This window comes from Cucurbita moschata, unplaced genomic scaffold, assembly GCF_002738365.1.
Source record: "Cucurbita moschata cultivar Rifu unplaced genomic scaffold, Cmos_1.0 Cmo_Scf00066, whole genome shotgun sequence".
NCBI classification, from domain to species: domain Eukaryota; kingdom Viridiplantae; phylum Streptophyta; class Magnoliopsida; order Cucurbitales; family Cucurbitaceae; genus Cucurbita; species Cucurbita moschata.
The window spans coordinates 984252-999965 of NW_019268582.1; the positions used below are offsets into that span (position 1 = coordinate 984252).

The window sequence follows — 15714 nt, forward strand, 5'->3', positions numbered from 1 at the left end:
TTTATTTAAAAAAAAAAAAAAAAAAAAACATATATATACACATATAAAAATCTTTTTTGTAATGATTTTCTTTTTTGAAACGTATGTTATATAAACTGTCTTTTATGTTTAGTCCTCATACAACAAATGAATCATTGATACAACTACAAACATATAAATAACGACAATACGCCTCATGTGTCCTTTGCCTACCCCTATTGAGTAGCACTAGCATTTTTGTCAAGTTCTTATTAGAGAAACAAAATGATATAAGCGACATTATCAAATAACCCATAAAAAACCAGGAAAGGATACTATTTTAGGACGATGTCCCTTTCTTATTGATTAGGCCATAAACTAACCAAGTAGATAAAATGCTAGATTAAACATGAGTGAAAAAAAAAATGGTATGCAAGATATCTGACAGTTAAATTGCATAAAGCAGGAAAAAGTACGATGTCGTGTAAAGTTGCATTACCTCCGGTGGCATTCCTTCTGGATCTTCCATATTATGTAAAGTTGGAGAATGTCCTCCAAGGCTGGCTCCAGACCTCAATTCTAAATCATTTTTCTTGTCAACAACTTTATCCAACTCTCGACCACGTTTGATCACACGAGGAGGAAAGCTCTTGGAGTTTAATTCATTGTCTGAATGCCATCCACTTACATCATGATTTTGACTTCCAATTCTCTCACTTTCCTCGTCAGAAATGTTGTTAGCTACTAAATTATATTGTGCAGAAACATGCTTCCGCAAGTCTGCTGAATTAAATGAGAACTTCTGTTCATAGTTTGACAAGGCACAAGCTTCATCAGAAGGTGACGTTGAACCAACAACCTTACGCATGAAACCATCTGAAACACCTTTAAACTGGCGTACAATGTCATCCACAGCATCATCCACATTGACTGTGATTAAATAGGGTTTAAAATCATCAATAGAAGCAAACAGCAAAGGAAGCGAAGATACATTACTGTTGTGTCCTTTTTCCATTTAGAAACTCCAAAATGGAGCGGGGGACAAGATTTATTCCCGCCCCATCCCACCCCGCTTAATATAAATATATTTTCAACACATATTAAAAATAAATAATATATATATACACTTTTTGGCTATACTATAAAAATAGATTAGTTAATTTTGAAACTCTAATTGTAATATTTAAACCAAAGACGATGCAAAATTATGTTGATAGAACATATTATATATATGTTTGCTTATCAAATATATTGATTTATTATGATTTTTTTTACCATTTTTTAATAAAGATTATATTGAAAAATGAAAACTTTAAAATAACAATTTTTTTTTAAAGAATAATAAATGGGGGGAAATGACTCGTGGGGAACCCGATCTTGCTCTGATCCCCGCAAAAATAAATGGAGAATTTTGCAAGGATGAAGAATGAAATAGGTGGCAAAGATGGGGATGGGGACAGGGAAGGCTTCCCTTATATAGTGGCTAATTATGGTAATAAAGTACTCCATGGAATAAAGTAGGAAGGTAATAAAGTAGGAAGGTTTACCTCTTAAAATACTCTATGGAAGGTCAAGGGTTTCATTTTGAGGCTATATAAAGTCATGTATGTTGTCTTTGTAAGAGAAACTTGAAAAATGCAGTAAAAATGAGCACTTGTGCTTTGTTTTAGCTTAGAGCTAAGTTTCTTTGCAATTCTATATAGTTTAGGTTGCATATTTATAATCATTCAAGCTTGACACGATCTATCTTGTTTATGAACCCTCTAGTGTACATGTTTCTACTCAACCATCTAATACTTAGGTTTATTCTTGATGGTCACCCCTTCATTTACAGGCCGTAAACCAAGGCTTCTTTGTCATCAGATCAAGGAACAAATGACGATCTTCCTATAGCTCTTCATAAGGTAAACGTCAATGCACGTATCATATTTCTTTTTTTGTTTCATATAACAATTTCTCATCTTCTACCTATTCTTTCATTGCATCCCTAAAGTCTGAATTTGTTCATAAGGTTGTTCATGAAGTTTTATCTCATACTAGTTGGCATGCTGCAATGGCAAAGGAGATGAGTGTCTTAGACGACAATTGTACTTGGGATTCAATTTTAGCCTATTGGCTGGTTGTAAATCGGTATTCAAGGTCAAAGTCAATCCAAATCAATCTAAGCTCGCTTGTTGCTAAAGACGACACACAAACTTATGGAGGTACTATTCTTATACTTTTTCTCTAGTTGTTAAATTGGCTTCTGCCAGGTCATTCATTTCGTTAGCATCTATTCATCACTTTCCCTTGAATCAGCTTGATATTAAAAATGTCTTTCTTCGTGGAAATCTTGAAGAAAAGATATATATGGAGCAACCATAAGGGTTTGTTGTTTGGCAGAAATAGAAAGGTATGTCACCTTCGTAAATCCTTATATGGATTATATGGATTAAAGCAGAGTCCACATGGATGGTTTGGAAAATTTAGTCAGGTGTTTGAAAACTTTGGAACGAGGATGAGCAAGTAAGATCGTTATGTCTTTTGCAAGCGATCTGAGAGTGGTCTCATCTTGTTGGTTGTGTATATTGATGATATTGTTATTATTGGCAATGACACATTAGACATTCGACCACTCAAGACCTTACTACATAGTCAAATTCATATAAAAGATTTGGGAATGTTGAATTACTTTCTTGGAATTGGGGTAATAAGAACCAAGAAGGGAATTTTGTTATCATAGAGAAAATATGTACTTAAATAGTTGACTGAAATAGAAAAGTCGGACTAAGCCATGTAGTGTGCCAATGATGTCCAATTTACAACTTACAAAAGAGAGCGAATTATTGAAAATTCTTGAAGGATATAGATTGTTGGAATATGCGACCCTTGATTAAGCCAAAAAAAAAAAAAAAAAACTTGCAGAGGAAGAGCAAAAGTACAAAGAAAATCAACATTGAATTTGTTGCAACAGAATATGCAAAGGTTTTCATACAAAGAATGAACAAGAACGACCACTCACCTGCTAGTGTTCTCATCACTGAGGAAGATTTTCCAAAAGAATAGTTCTGGGAAAAAAAATCATTAAATTCAATTAGGTTTCCAATATCATTTCCTTACGCAAATCCAATGATTTTAATAAAAAAAAAATTTAGTCTATTCCTGAAATCTTGACGTCTCTAAGATAACGAGTCCATAAAATTACAAGACACTTTTTAAAATATTTTAAATCATTAAAAATTGACACTAACCTAATTGATAAGATTTTGGTATTAATGCCAAAATAAATATTGAAATATGGAACTGAAATCATTGGATTGTCATCTCATCTGGGTTTTAAAATTAATAACACTCATGCTAGACCTTGTTAATCAAAGGAAGTCCAGGGACCATGAGAGGTTTGAAACAATATAACTATAGTAATGGGGCTGATTACCTTTGAGGAAACACTTAAAAAATCCCATACTTCATGCTGCTCGGCAAGATTTGCAATTGATAGTAGCTCCTGGGTAACAATAGTATAGTAAAGCAATCATGATACATAAATTATGAAAATTTACATTAATGAACAACAATAATTGCATCTACGGAAGTTGGAAAATCCAAGGATACCTGCAAATATTTGTCAAGTTGAATGCAACGCTGGTGAACAAAAGCATCTTCTGTGCTTGATGAAAATATTCGTTTGGGAGGCAGGTGCAGTGTATAGTTGGGAATATCTTTAAGATGCCGATGTAAACGCTCAAAATTTCGGTATCTGGAAAAAGAAAAAGTAAAAATAAGCAAAAGCATGAAGGTGACTATAGACTTATTACTTGATTAAAATGTTTGAGGAGCTCTCTCAAATCTTGAGGCACTAAAGATCATTCAATTTCAAATAGAAATGACCAAACACCAATTATGAAGCACTTGCATGCCAAGAAATCTACAAAAAACAGTAAAGGTTTTCGAGATCATTGAAGATTTCAGTTACTTTGGCTTTATTTATTGAGGAATATCAGGAAGAGACCTTCTCTTGACAAACCAAGTTCTTTTATTTGTATCTGTAACAGCTATTGAATACACAGCAAAAGATTTTGAACCAAGCTTCTCAAAGTATGCGCCCATTACCTGCAACGGGGCAAGAAGAACAAAATTGGCATGAAACTTCACTAACTAACTGATTACCCTCAAAACACAAAAGAATGAACTCTCACCCGACTCCTAAGTTTGGGAACAAGTAGTCCTTCTTTTTGAGCTACCATATCTGAGACACTCTTAGAAAGGTGCTCTTCACTATGCTTGCCAAAATTGGGACCAGAGAAATCTGATATAATAGATCTTCCACCTTCTACTGTAGAAGTCTTTTCTACACTGACTTCAGTTTCCAAAGCAGAAGTACTATTGGATCTCTTGAGCTGATTTTTGGTTGCACTAGCAGGAGTAAGATTATCAACACCCCTTAATTTCTTAGCAATAAACTTCCCATCAATAGACAAATCCTTCTGAAAATCCCGAGAAATCTGAAAGCCAATTTTGTTCTCATCACCTGGTTTGGAGGTCAAAATTAGATCAGAATGTCTTTCCAGTGTTTTCCTTACTATCGCCATTTCTTCTGGCCCAATAGAAGCATGATGCTTGTCATTCAACACTTCATCCCTCATTGTTGCTGCGAGCTGCATGCTACTTATTCCAGAATCATTTTTTGTAACCATAGGGTCAAAATCTCCTACTTTAATGATCTTATTTTCCTTTTTTCTGTAGTTTCGTCCTTTAGTCCACATGTTTTCAAGATTTTCAGGCATAAGAACTTCAGTCCTCCTCTGGGTTGCTGCATTTAATGCACGGCCCCAATCACCATGTCTCAGTTGCAAAGGCTCCTCCTGGAACATGTAACCTGAGGATCTTTCTTGTTGATTGTCAATTTTAGCAAGCTCTGAACCATTCCCTGGATTTAAAGATGAGTGTTTCGATTTATCCAAATCGTCGTCATGTACGAACCCAGCAGTAGAAGAATGGTCTTTGTCTTGATCTGAAGAATAAGTTGATTGCTGACTGCCTATCACAGAGTCATTCTCAGCTTTAGTAGCAAGGACAATACATTCAATCACTTCATTTATGTGCCTGATGACAAGAAAAGAAGAAAAAGAGAAATAAGGGTCAAAAACCACTTCTACAGTCCTTTCAACTACTTGATCATTTAAGACTAGACATGTATGCCTAAGAGAATGAGCCCTCCCCAAATTTTTCACAAAGAAAGAACTGATGAGCTGTTTGAAAGATGCACTTTTAAGACTGCTTTCTGGTTCATAAAAATAATAAGCTTCTCACATAAAAAAGCACAGTTGGCAAGACAACAGAAAAATATTTTTTTTCTTTTTCTATCGATTAAACTGAATTATACTTCGATGTTAACATATTGAAAACGTGAAGAAAACATGGAACTAAAAAATATTTTTTGCCTTCTAAAAATCATAAAATTATATGCATACAGCCTTAAAGAATTTGTATTAAAAAAAGACTATTTTCAAACGACCACCCAAAGACTCTAAATGTACAAGAGCATCTTAGTGCAAACCATTTTCTTATGATATTTTACCACTAGATATCGTTAAAAGAAAACATTATACGGGTCAAGAAGTATGCAAGGCCATAATTTGGTGAAACTTTTTTTTTTTTCTTCAAAATTTTAAGTGTTTTCAAAATTTTGTGGAGGCAGCTGGACCTATACATAGTGTTTCAACAAGAGAGGTGGTTTTACAGCTATTCTACAACCACCCCATCACCAGATTATTAAGAAAAAGGAAAACATATACAAATCATATATATCATTAGAATGAGCCAAAGGTATACTTTTTTCACCTTATTTTTCATGCAAGAACAGGAAAGTAAATGGTCATATGGAAGAGTAGGTCATCCAAAAGCATACCCAGGACTTGCAAAGTTCATAAGAGGTTGCATCACCAAGCATGTTAAAAGTTCTCGAGCGATGGATCGGACAACAGGACATTGAGTTTCTCTTGGTCTCAGTACTGAAGTCAACACTCCACTCATGAGCCGTTGAAGGACCTACAGTAGAATAGCAATTAGCAAGGTGCAAGACTCTACCCAAAGAACAATAGATATTTTCACAGAGCACTCCACTCACACCTTGTACTCACTCTCAGGAGACAGCAGTGCCGGATGAAGCTCCTTAGAAGCCATAAGATGGTGTTTCAATCTTTCATCTCTCTCCTTGGAAGATAGTGTTCCCATAACATCAATGCCAATGGCAGCTTGGTTTCTTCTAAAAAGGTCCAGGTGATCACCTACTAAATCAACAACATCCCTGCAACATTTTTATTTAAATACGGTCATAACTCCCCAAACTTCTTAAATACACAACAAAGCAACCTAATATAAATAAAGACTTCTAGAATGTTCCCACCATACAGAAAATAAGCTACCTGGTGAGCAAGTCAACAAGGTTTATCTTCTTCACCCTAACTGCTATCTCTCCAAGGGCATCCATGATTAGAGCGTGTATCTGCTCAGGAAACTCTTTGTCTGGGGTTATTTCTGAATACCATAAGTCCACCACAAAATCCTTCAGTATTTTATCAATGAAATCCTTCATTGCAGCCTCCACAATTGGAGAGTCAAGTTTCCTTTTCCATCTTGGTGGCGGAATGGCCGAAGAAAGTCGCAAGTCATTTACAGATAACTGCTTCTTCTCCAGATGAGATAGGTACGTCTGTTGCTGAACAGGTCGCACCTTTCTACGGAACTCTACCTCATTGAACAAAATGCGTAATGCAGAAACTAATAGAATTGCTAGAGGTGCATTCAACCACATTGACTTACTAGTATCTGCATTGGCAAAAGAAAAAGCCCGTCAAAATAAAACCGATTGATTGATAGAACAGAGGAGTAATACTCAATACTTCAAGTTTTTATTTGTTTCCCCATTCAGAAACTTCAAACCGATCAAACAGGAGAGAGCTATCATTACTCAATTTCACTTTATTCTCATTCTCAAATGTCAATACTCGCAACTTCCATAGAACTCGCCCAATAGAAGAAACAGGAGAAAAGGGTTCTACATTTGAAGAACAGTCCTAGAGTTCTACCAAAGTAATCATCGCAAAAGACAACAGTACCGTAAATTAAAAAAAGGTAAACGAATTAACTCACAAATGAAGCAATACAGAGCGATAGAAAAAAAGAATTCTTACGCGTCAAAAAATACGAAATCGAGAAAATACACAGAGTCCACCAAACCGTTCGAAGTTTAAACTCCTCGATCAGATCCTGGACGGACGCCATAGCCTTCATTGCTACTGAAACCCAAAACAAAACCTCTCTAAATCACCTGCAGGCAAAAGTTACCAAGCTCCACATAGAACAGAGTGGGATTAAGATTCAAAAGCAGTATCTCGAATTCAGGAGACGATCGACATCTGCCGGAACTGCCAGAAGAATCCTCCCCGCCGGCACATCGGCTGGAAGGAAAAATCACAATTATCAAGAACAGGATTCCCAGTGAAAAGGAAGAAGAAGAACATGGAACCCGTTTTCCCGTAGGAACTTATTTACTTTTTGTTTTGTTTTCCTATTTCTTCAGATAAATAAAATAAAATAAAATAAAATAAAATGTGTTGCGTATATATATATATTCATGGAAACGAGAAATACAATATGCACGGAAATGCTGTGACATTCAGATTACCATAACCGACACGTGTCGGTTTTCCTTTCCCCAACGGACCTTCAACTATCATTTTTTAAATATTGTTTAATTTGATTTCACAATATATTTTTCTCAACCTTCTCTTAAAATTCATTTCCATCTCTATCCTACATTTAATTAGTTGCCTTCTCAATTAAGAAAATCAAACTAATCTTTTAACGTTTAATTCAAATTCAAAATAGTATTTATAGTCTACGGGTAGTTTCATTCAAGATTGAAAAACTTATGTCAACTTTTTCAAAAGAAGAGAAAGTTGACTCGTAATAAGAGGTCGACTACCAGAGAAGGAGTTCAACCTCCAAAGTGAAGAGGAGTTAGACTTCCAAAGTGACTCCCGAGGAGGAGTTCGAACTCTTGAAAGTTGACTCCTGATAAGAGGTCGACTTCGAGAGGAGGAGTTCAACGTCCAAAGTGAGGAGCGTGACTTCTAAGAGAAAGAAATCCAACCCAAGTAGGCCTCTCAAATTTGAGTGTCGATAATTTCACCTCTAACACCATGATATTTACTTAACTTTAAGGTTTAAATTTGAGATTAAGATAATAAAATGTTAGAAGAATGCAAATGAGTTTAATCATGTCACGTTCTTATTAAACTAATTAGTAATGCTGTGGAGTCCCAAATTGAGGCATATCATTTAGGTTAAATTAATAAAAATATTTTTAATTTCTACTTTTTATCTTAAAATTATTATCCTTACATTTTAAAAATAAAAAAATCTAAAAAATTACCATAAAATCTGTTCAAAAATATCTTTAAAAAAATATTCTTAAATTTTTAGATCTATCATTAATACCTTTAAATTTTTTTTAAAAAAATACATTTTACCAAAAACACAATAAATAATTTATGACTCTTCATTAAAATATTTGTGAAATAAAAACTCAAATGTATTTTTATTATTATTTTAAATTTTGAAATCTATTGGTCGAAAAGAAATCATTACAAAAACAAGCCACTTGGTTTGTTTTTCTTTTTTCTTTTTTTAATTAATAAATTTATAGGCTGAGTAATTTTTTTTTAATCACCTGATTATGCTAAAGTGGAAATAAATTGGGGTGGATATAATAATATATATTTTAATTTCAATTTTAATGTAATTTTGCAACAGTGTTAATGTGAATTTAGTCCAAAGTTGTTAAATATATATGAATTAATATACTTTTTTCTTATACAAAAATATTTATATTCTTATTAAAGCTGTAATACCGTCGTGGTTAAAATTTTAGATGAAAAATTGAGGTATTTTAAGGTTATTATCTAAATTAATTTAGTCGATATCATAAGCAATATTTTATTTTTATACACTAATAGTTTAAAAATCTCTATAAAAAAAAAAAAAAAGTTAAAAATAATATCGTAAATATTTTTTAAAAATAAATTATATATAATTTCACTTATATTTTTATTCGTATTTTACTGACTAAAAGTATAAATGAAAATTTACCGACCCTTCTTCCAAAAATTTCACAATTTGGAAATTGTAATAATTTTAGAATTTTAAATTTTGTAAAAGATAAGAGATTTGAATAATCCATAATATTTACACGCTGGATTTTGTGGACAAGAACATGGGTGACCTGGCCACGTCGCCCGACGGTTGGTCCAGCTTTATGATTCGGATTTAAAATGACACCGCTGTCCTTGATAACAATTTATTTTATTCGGTGTAGTGGGGGGTGTAAGTGGAAATAAACAAATCAAAGAAAATTTTGAATGTAATTTATTATTAAACCTAAAATAAAAATCACCATACCTAAAATAAAACATAATGATATATATATACTTCACATGTTATCTCATTCTCATTGGTACGTAAGGTCGTTATCTCTCGACTAGAATTTATACGAGTCTTTTCTCGTAACTCTGACTCTCGTCTTTTTGCATGCAAGTGCACGTAATCTATTACGTGGGGTTAATTGGTCTTGTACTTACAAACTATGGTTATGTGGAACCTATTATGTATAATGGAGATGAATAGTAGGAGAGATAATCGATATGCTATCATTCGATCCGGTTTAGAATTTTGAAGGGTTCGATGAGGTGCATGCTTAACTTGCCTTTACGCTTGAGTCTTGAAACACCCTTCATGGACACTATCTTTTAAGGTTATCTTATCACGTATGTTAAATTTCAGGTTTCTATGTCTTATATCAGCGTAACTTTTTTTGTTTATTATGGACCGTACACAACTCATCTTGATCTTTTGTTGACCTCATTTGTGGCTTGAACCAACTCCAATCTGTCACAATATGATTTTCGAGGTTTTCGACTGCTTTGATATCAATTTGTCACGACTCGATTTTTTAGGTTTCGAATCTCAAACAAGTATTTTCAGCTTGAGATATTTGATCAATAAGGTAAATTGAATCTTACCTTCAGTTGGAGTGATTTCTTATCATTAAGGCTAAGTGTTCTTACCATTCCTTTACAATTCAATGTAGTTTAGATTGAATGTTTAAAATCATTCAAGCTACACATGATCGATTTTGCTTGTAGAGTAATTTGAATCTCAAATAAGTATTCTTACCTTAAGATGTTCGATCAACAAGGTTGTAACGACCCTAAATTTCTACATACTCAGAGTCGCTACTAACGTCTCATGCTCATCTATAATGCGAAAATTTAACTCTTACATTAACATCATTTATAACGTAAACTTCGAAAAGCGCTTAAAACAACTTCTTCTCTGGAAAACACAGCCATGATCTTACGTGTTTAAAAACGAAAATACTAAAATTCAGAGAAAATAAAAACAAACACAAAATAATTTAAAACAATGAAATGCAAAACAACCTGTTCTAACCTAGGACTATGAATTTAAATATGAGTCTACCCTATGCACGTGCCGCAGTCTCTGCTCGTGATGCCACCGTCATCCGTATAAGTGCACTTTACTTTTACCTAAAAAAAAAGATGTGGCACACGGCCTAAGTATTTCGAAGAGTACTTAGTAAGTGGCTCTACTATACGGGGCCGTGCAAATGCAAACACATGCAATCATGATTTAGGGACCTATCTCTAATCATGTAATACCCGAAGAAAGAGAAATAGATATAGAAAAAGAAAAAAAAATAGGAAAAGTCGAGAGAGAGGCAAACTTTTTGCCCCTCCAACCACCTAAGGGGTCCAAATGAAATCTCATCCTAGTGAGAGAAAGGGGTAGAGAGAACCTAGAGAGAGGAGAAGGGATGAACTGCCGGAAGACTCACAGAAAACTATCGTCGGAGTCTATTCCGGTGAAGATCATGATGCAAGGAGGTGAAGATCATGATGCAGGGAGACTTTCTTGGAAGGGAAAAGAGAATATGGGTGGCCGGAGTCCCATTTTTCATCAAGAAATCGGAAAACCAGCAAGGTAAGGATCTTGAACGTTTTCTCATATCTACGGTTTTCCTTTGTGAATCAAGATCTGAAATCTTGATATATTCATCTAGGAATAACTCTACGCATGATCTGTGAAGAAGTTTGGTCGAGATCTCAACCTGAAGGCGGAGGTCCGAGAATGGTGAGCGAACTTCCGACGCTATTAACTCGTCCAGTAGTTAAGCAAAAAATTACAAAAAAATACTAGGACGTAGCCCATAACACGATCTAGAACTTTATCGAAGGAATCATATCGATCCGATCTACGGATCGAAAGATATGAAAATCGGAAAAGGGGACTGTGTTTCGGTTTTCAGAGGGACAGGGAAGAAAGAAGAAAAAAAAAGGGCGGCCGGCGAGCAGCGGAGGGCGGCGACAGGCTCTAGACACGCGTCGACCATCGGCTGGAGCAACGCAGCTTCAGCGAGGCATCGACACGTGTCGCCTGCAAGTCGGCCCGAACAGCATATGCGAGCCGAGCAGACCGAACCGGCCGACCCGCGACTACGCGGAAGCAGGCGCACGTGCAGCCTGCGACTAGCGCCTTCCCGAGCGCGTGACCACGCACTCCCAGCGCGCTACTGGCGCGTGAGCGCGCGTGGGACGGCCAATTTGGCCCGGTTGCTTTCTGTTTGCCCGATTTTTGTCCTGGTTTCAGTTCTAATACTATTTTTACATGAATAGGGACCTAATTTAAAGAAATCAGTATTTTTGGACACCTCACGGGCAAAGAAACGCTAGCAAAAAGGGCACGCGTCAACCAGGTAAGTCACCACTCGGTATTTAGGAAGAAGTACTTGTAGGATTCGCTTGGATTGCATGCATGCTAGTAGTTTTACTTCAGATTAGCTCTCCATGTAAATTTTTTGTGAGTATTTGATATGATTGTATTGGGTGAATTACATGAGTGTTGTTGTATGCTTTATGCTTCCACTGTATGTATGCATGCATTTAATTTATGTTGGAATTGTGTATTCCGTGTTCTGGGTGCTTGGTGGACGAATTTGCACCATTGAGCGCGAACTTCGTGCTCTGGATGCTTGATGGAGGTCATCGCCCCGTTGAGCCGGTATGCCTAGTTTGCATAAATTATATAGTACGATGTTAGAAGACGATTGCATGCACACTCTGTTAATTGCTAGGGCCCATTTCTATGATAAGCTTAGGAAATTATTGTTAGAAGCAATATGTCGCTCCAGCCAGATTTAATTTGTCCTAGGAACTTAGCGGTTTACCATGGCAGGTGGGTACCTCGGAGTGTTCATAGATTGCTAGCTTCGTGGGAGGACCAAGGGTCCCTGATCAGTCCTTACTACTCTTAGCCATTTCGCATGGGAAATGTGTCCCCACGTCGTACAGACCATTAGTTGCATGGGAACGGGTTGGGTCGCGTCCCCCACAGGGGGACTATATGGGCGTAGGGGTATTCAGCACACCCCTAGGCTAGATACCATGTAGTCCCAGATAGCTATGTAGAGGTAGCACCTTATAGAGAGATACCGACCACCTTAGCTAGGTGTAAGGAACCTCTAGGCGTTTAATGAAAGGACGACGAACCGGTGAAACCCAAGGGGCAAGCCCCAAGGTACTAAGATTAGAACCAGATGTCCTAGAACCGAAGTAGGAAACCGTGGGTATTTTGTTAAACTAAGATGCGAAGAGAGCCTACAAGTAGGTGGCTTACTGAGTATAATTTTTATACTCGTTCCTTTCTACTTTTTTTGTCAGGTGCCGTCGAGGTGAAGGAGCGTTCGAGAGCTGTGCGGTCACAGAGGGGGTCGTTCCGGAGCGTCAGTCCCTTATCGATCTTTTGGAGTCTTTTGCGAATTCCTTTTATATTTGTATTTTATTTCCTTTTTGTAAACTTAAATCCTCTTTTGGAAATATTTTAATTTTATTGGATTTTCATCTTTTTAGTTCACTCTTCTTTTTATTTTCTTTTCTTTTTTGTTTGTTTTCGATTTCATCTTTTTAGTTACGATTCGATTTTTTCGAAGCCTCGAAAATCGGGTCGTGACAAATCATCATAAGGGTGCCCTCCAGTCTCGGACAAATTGGATGTGTAGTACTTCCTACACACGATTCACACATGCTGTGAATCTCCATAGCGCTCGCACACCCCCTTGACCCTCTGGTCAAGCTAATCTATAGTGACGTCTGGAGGTCAGCGGAACCCCATAGTGTCATGCGTCTCATGAACACCCTCATTTGTGCGCATTCGCACTCATTATCATACTGTGCACGTCCACACTCATCATCTCTATGGGAAGTAGCCCTATGCTTATGAACATACAATATGCATGAGGTCCCTCTAAATTCATCCTAATGTCTCTTCTGACACAACCTCTAGTATCATCTCTTTGTTACTCTTAGGTAACACATACTTGTGGATATTTGTATTAATATCGTTTTCTTGCTCTTAGGGTTGTGTCCTATGTTGATCTAAATGCAATATGACACTCATCATCATATAGCATGCTCAATATGGAAAACATCATCATATTAAGGTAAATGTCACACAATCATCATACTCATCATATTGCCATAAAGTGCATCAAGTATATCAAGTACGTCATTCATCGAAATATAATACTACGCACATCATCAAGCATCATAGCTCATACATCATCATATACTAGTATACGACATCGTACGACACAGTTCATACATAATCATAATTCATACAATTTTTAACCTGTAATAGCCCAAACCTAAATAAAGAAATAAAGAATAAAAATAATTATAAAAAATAGTTAAAATTATAATAATAAAAAAAATAAAATTAATTAATTAATTAATTAAAATAAAAAAAAATAAAAAAATAAAAAAAAAAAACCTTTCCCCATCTCTCTCCACTAACCTCTCATCCCTTCCCACAATTATCTCTCCTCTGCCTCATGTACGTTGCAAAAAGAAACAGAAAACCTGACAAAAAAAAAAAAAGAGAAAGAAACAGAAAACAACCATCGTCAAATTTGAGAAGAAGTATTTGAACAGATTACAGATTTAGAGATTTTTGTCAGTTATTACGGTAAAATTCTATCTCAGAACTCCTTTTCCTTTATAGTTATGCTTATAAGAAATTAATTTAGGATCAAATCTTCTTTCCTATCTTACCGTATGTAATAATCAGATCTCATGTTCAATTAATTAGATTTTTTTTTAGCATTGGAAGTTATAGGAAATAAGGTTAGAATCAATATAATTTTAGCTGGCAGATCCATAAAGCTGTAAGATAGTAGCCAAATTAAAATTGGCCAATAATATCGGTTTACATAATGAAAATAAATATAGAATTAGAGTAATATCTTATTTACGATGTTTACAAAACTGAGAATCTATTTACAGAATGGGAATGAAAATAATTACCATGAGGGAGGAGGGAAGATTGAGGGAAGATTTGTTAAACAGAATTTAAAAATATAACCGGAGATATCAGAGGGCATGAAATTAAATTCTGTGTAACAGTAAATATCAGAATTTTAACAAGGTAAATTAGGGAAATAATTGTATAGAGTTCAACTTGAAATTGATGTCATGAACTCATATAGGTTGACTCAGATTTCAAAGGACGGAATCGAACTTTCATTAAGGATATATTTGTGACAACGACTTAAGCTAGCCAGGTAAGTGACCTTACTATCGGCATGGTTATATTTGATGTTGACACGTGCCCTGTGGTTCGGCACGCGTCATATATATTGATGTGTGAATTGTCTGTGGATCGATATGCTTTCTATATGTTATGTTATGCTATATAATATGTGGATTGTATGATAATAATTATGGTACGATGTGCTCTAGGAGATGTTTGAGATAGGATACGAGAAGGATGCACAAAACAAAATGTAACGATAGGAGTAAGATACGTTCACGAAACGTTAGGTTAGGTTACATACCGGAGTGCTATGGATAGGAGAGATTGATGAAAGAATACGGTTAGGTTATGGGTAGAAAGGGATAGGTTTGTGATAGATTGATAGAACGATGGCGTTAGGATACGTTCTGGTGATGATATGACTAAGGTACGTCACGTAATGATATGTCTGTGATAGGTATAAGAACGTTAAGGCTATGGTAAGTTAGAGAACGATATGACTATGAAGTGTTTACGTTATGACTTGGTTATGATATGATCCATTGTATGCTAGATTATTGTGCTTAAGTACGAAATCATGTGAACGTGAATGTATGTTATTTATGCTGCTTAGTTGATGTGATATGAATGCATGTGACGATGTGTGGCCCTTGTACGATTATGGCTTGTTGTATGGGTATTGGAATGTAACTGAATGAATTGTATGACATGAAATACGGTAAATTGCACGATACATAACCCCGCTAGGAATATGTATGATACGTAACGAAATGAGAATGAGAATGACATGTAAGCATGAAAACGTGGCGCGGGGTTATGCTCATTAAATGATGACTGTAGGACTAGTGGGACCTCATGCATATTGTGTGTTCATGCATTTGGGGGGATACCCCTATCCCATCACGAGGGTACAGACGCGTACATCCAAATGGCAGGACAACGATCGTTATGCTCCGCATAGCGCTGCCGTGACAGTTTTAGTTTTAATGGGTCCCGGTGGGCCCCTAGAGCATGCCCACCGGCTAGGGACAGTGGCCCAGCGGTGTGCGAACTAGCTGGTGAGCCCATACTCGCACATATGGACTGCGTGTAGAGTATATGGTACAC

General features: G+C 35.9%; 1 protein-coding gene across 1 annotated transcript in view; it reads right to left on the reverse strand.

Annotated features, from left to right (window-relative positions):
* The window catches only part of LOC111437754, a 12406-nt gene extending 4895 nt beyond the window's left edge, over positions 1 to 7511 (reverse strand). Inside the window, exons 1-10 of the mRNA XM_023075814.1 lie at positions 7131 to 7511; positions 6363 to 6765; positions 6067 to 6244; positions 5846 to 5985; positions 4134 to 5040; positions 3947 to 4047; positions 3550 to 3694; positions 3374 to 3442; positions 2960 to 3005; positions 458 to 888 (exon numbers count right to left, since the gene is read on the reverse strand). Coding sequence (XP_022931582.1) covers positions 458 to 888; positions 2960 to 3005; positions 3374 to 3442; positions 3550 to 3694; positions 3947 to 4047; positions 4134 to 5040; positions 5846 to 5985; positions 6067 to 6244; positions 6363 to 6765; positions 7131 to 7230 — 2520 coding nt within the window. The 5' untranslated portion in view covers positions 7231 to 7511. The remainder of the gene's footprint in view (positions 1 to 457; positions 889 to 2959; positions 3006 to 3373; positions 3443 to 3549; positions 3695 to 3946; positions 4048 to 4133; positions 5041 to 5845; positions 5986 to 6066; positions 6245 to 6362; positions 6766 to 7130) is intronic.
* Positions 7512 to 15714: the final 8203 nt, after the last annotated feature.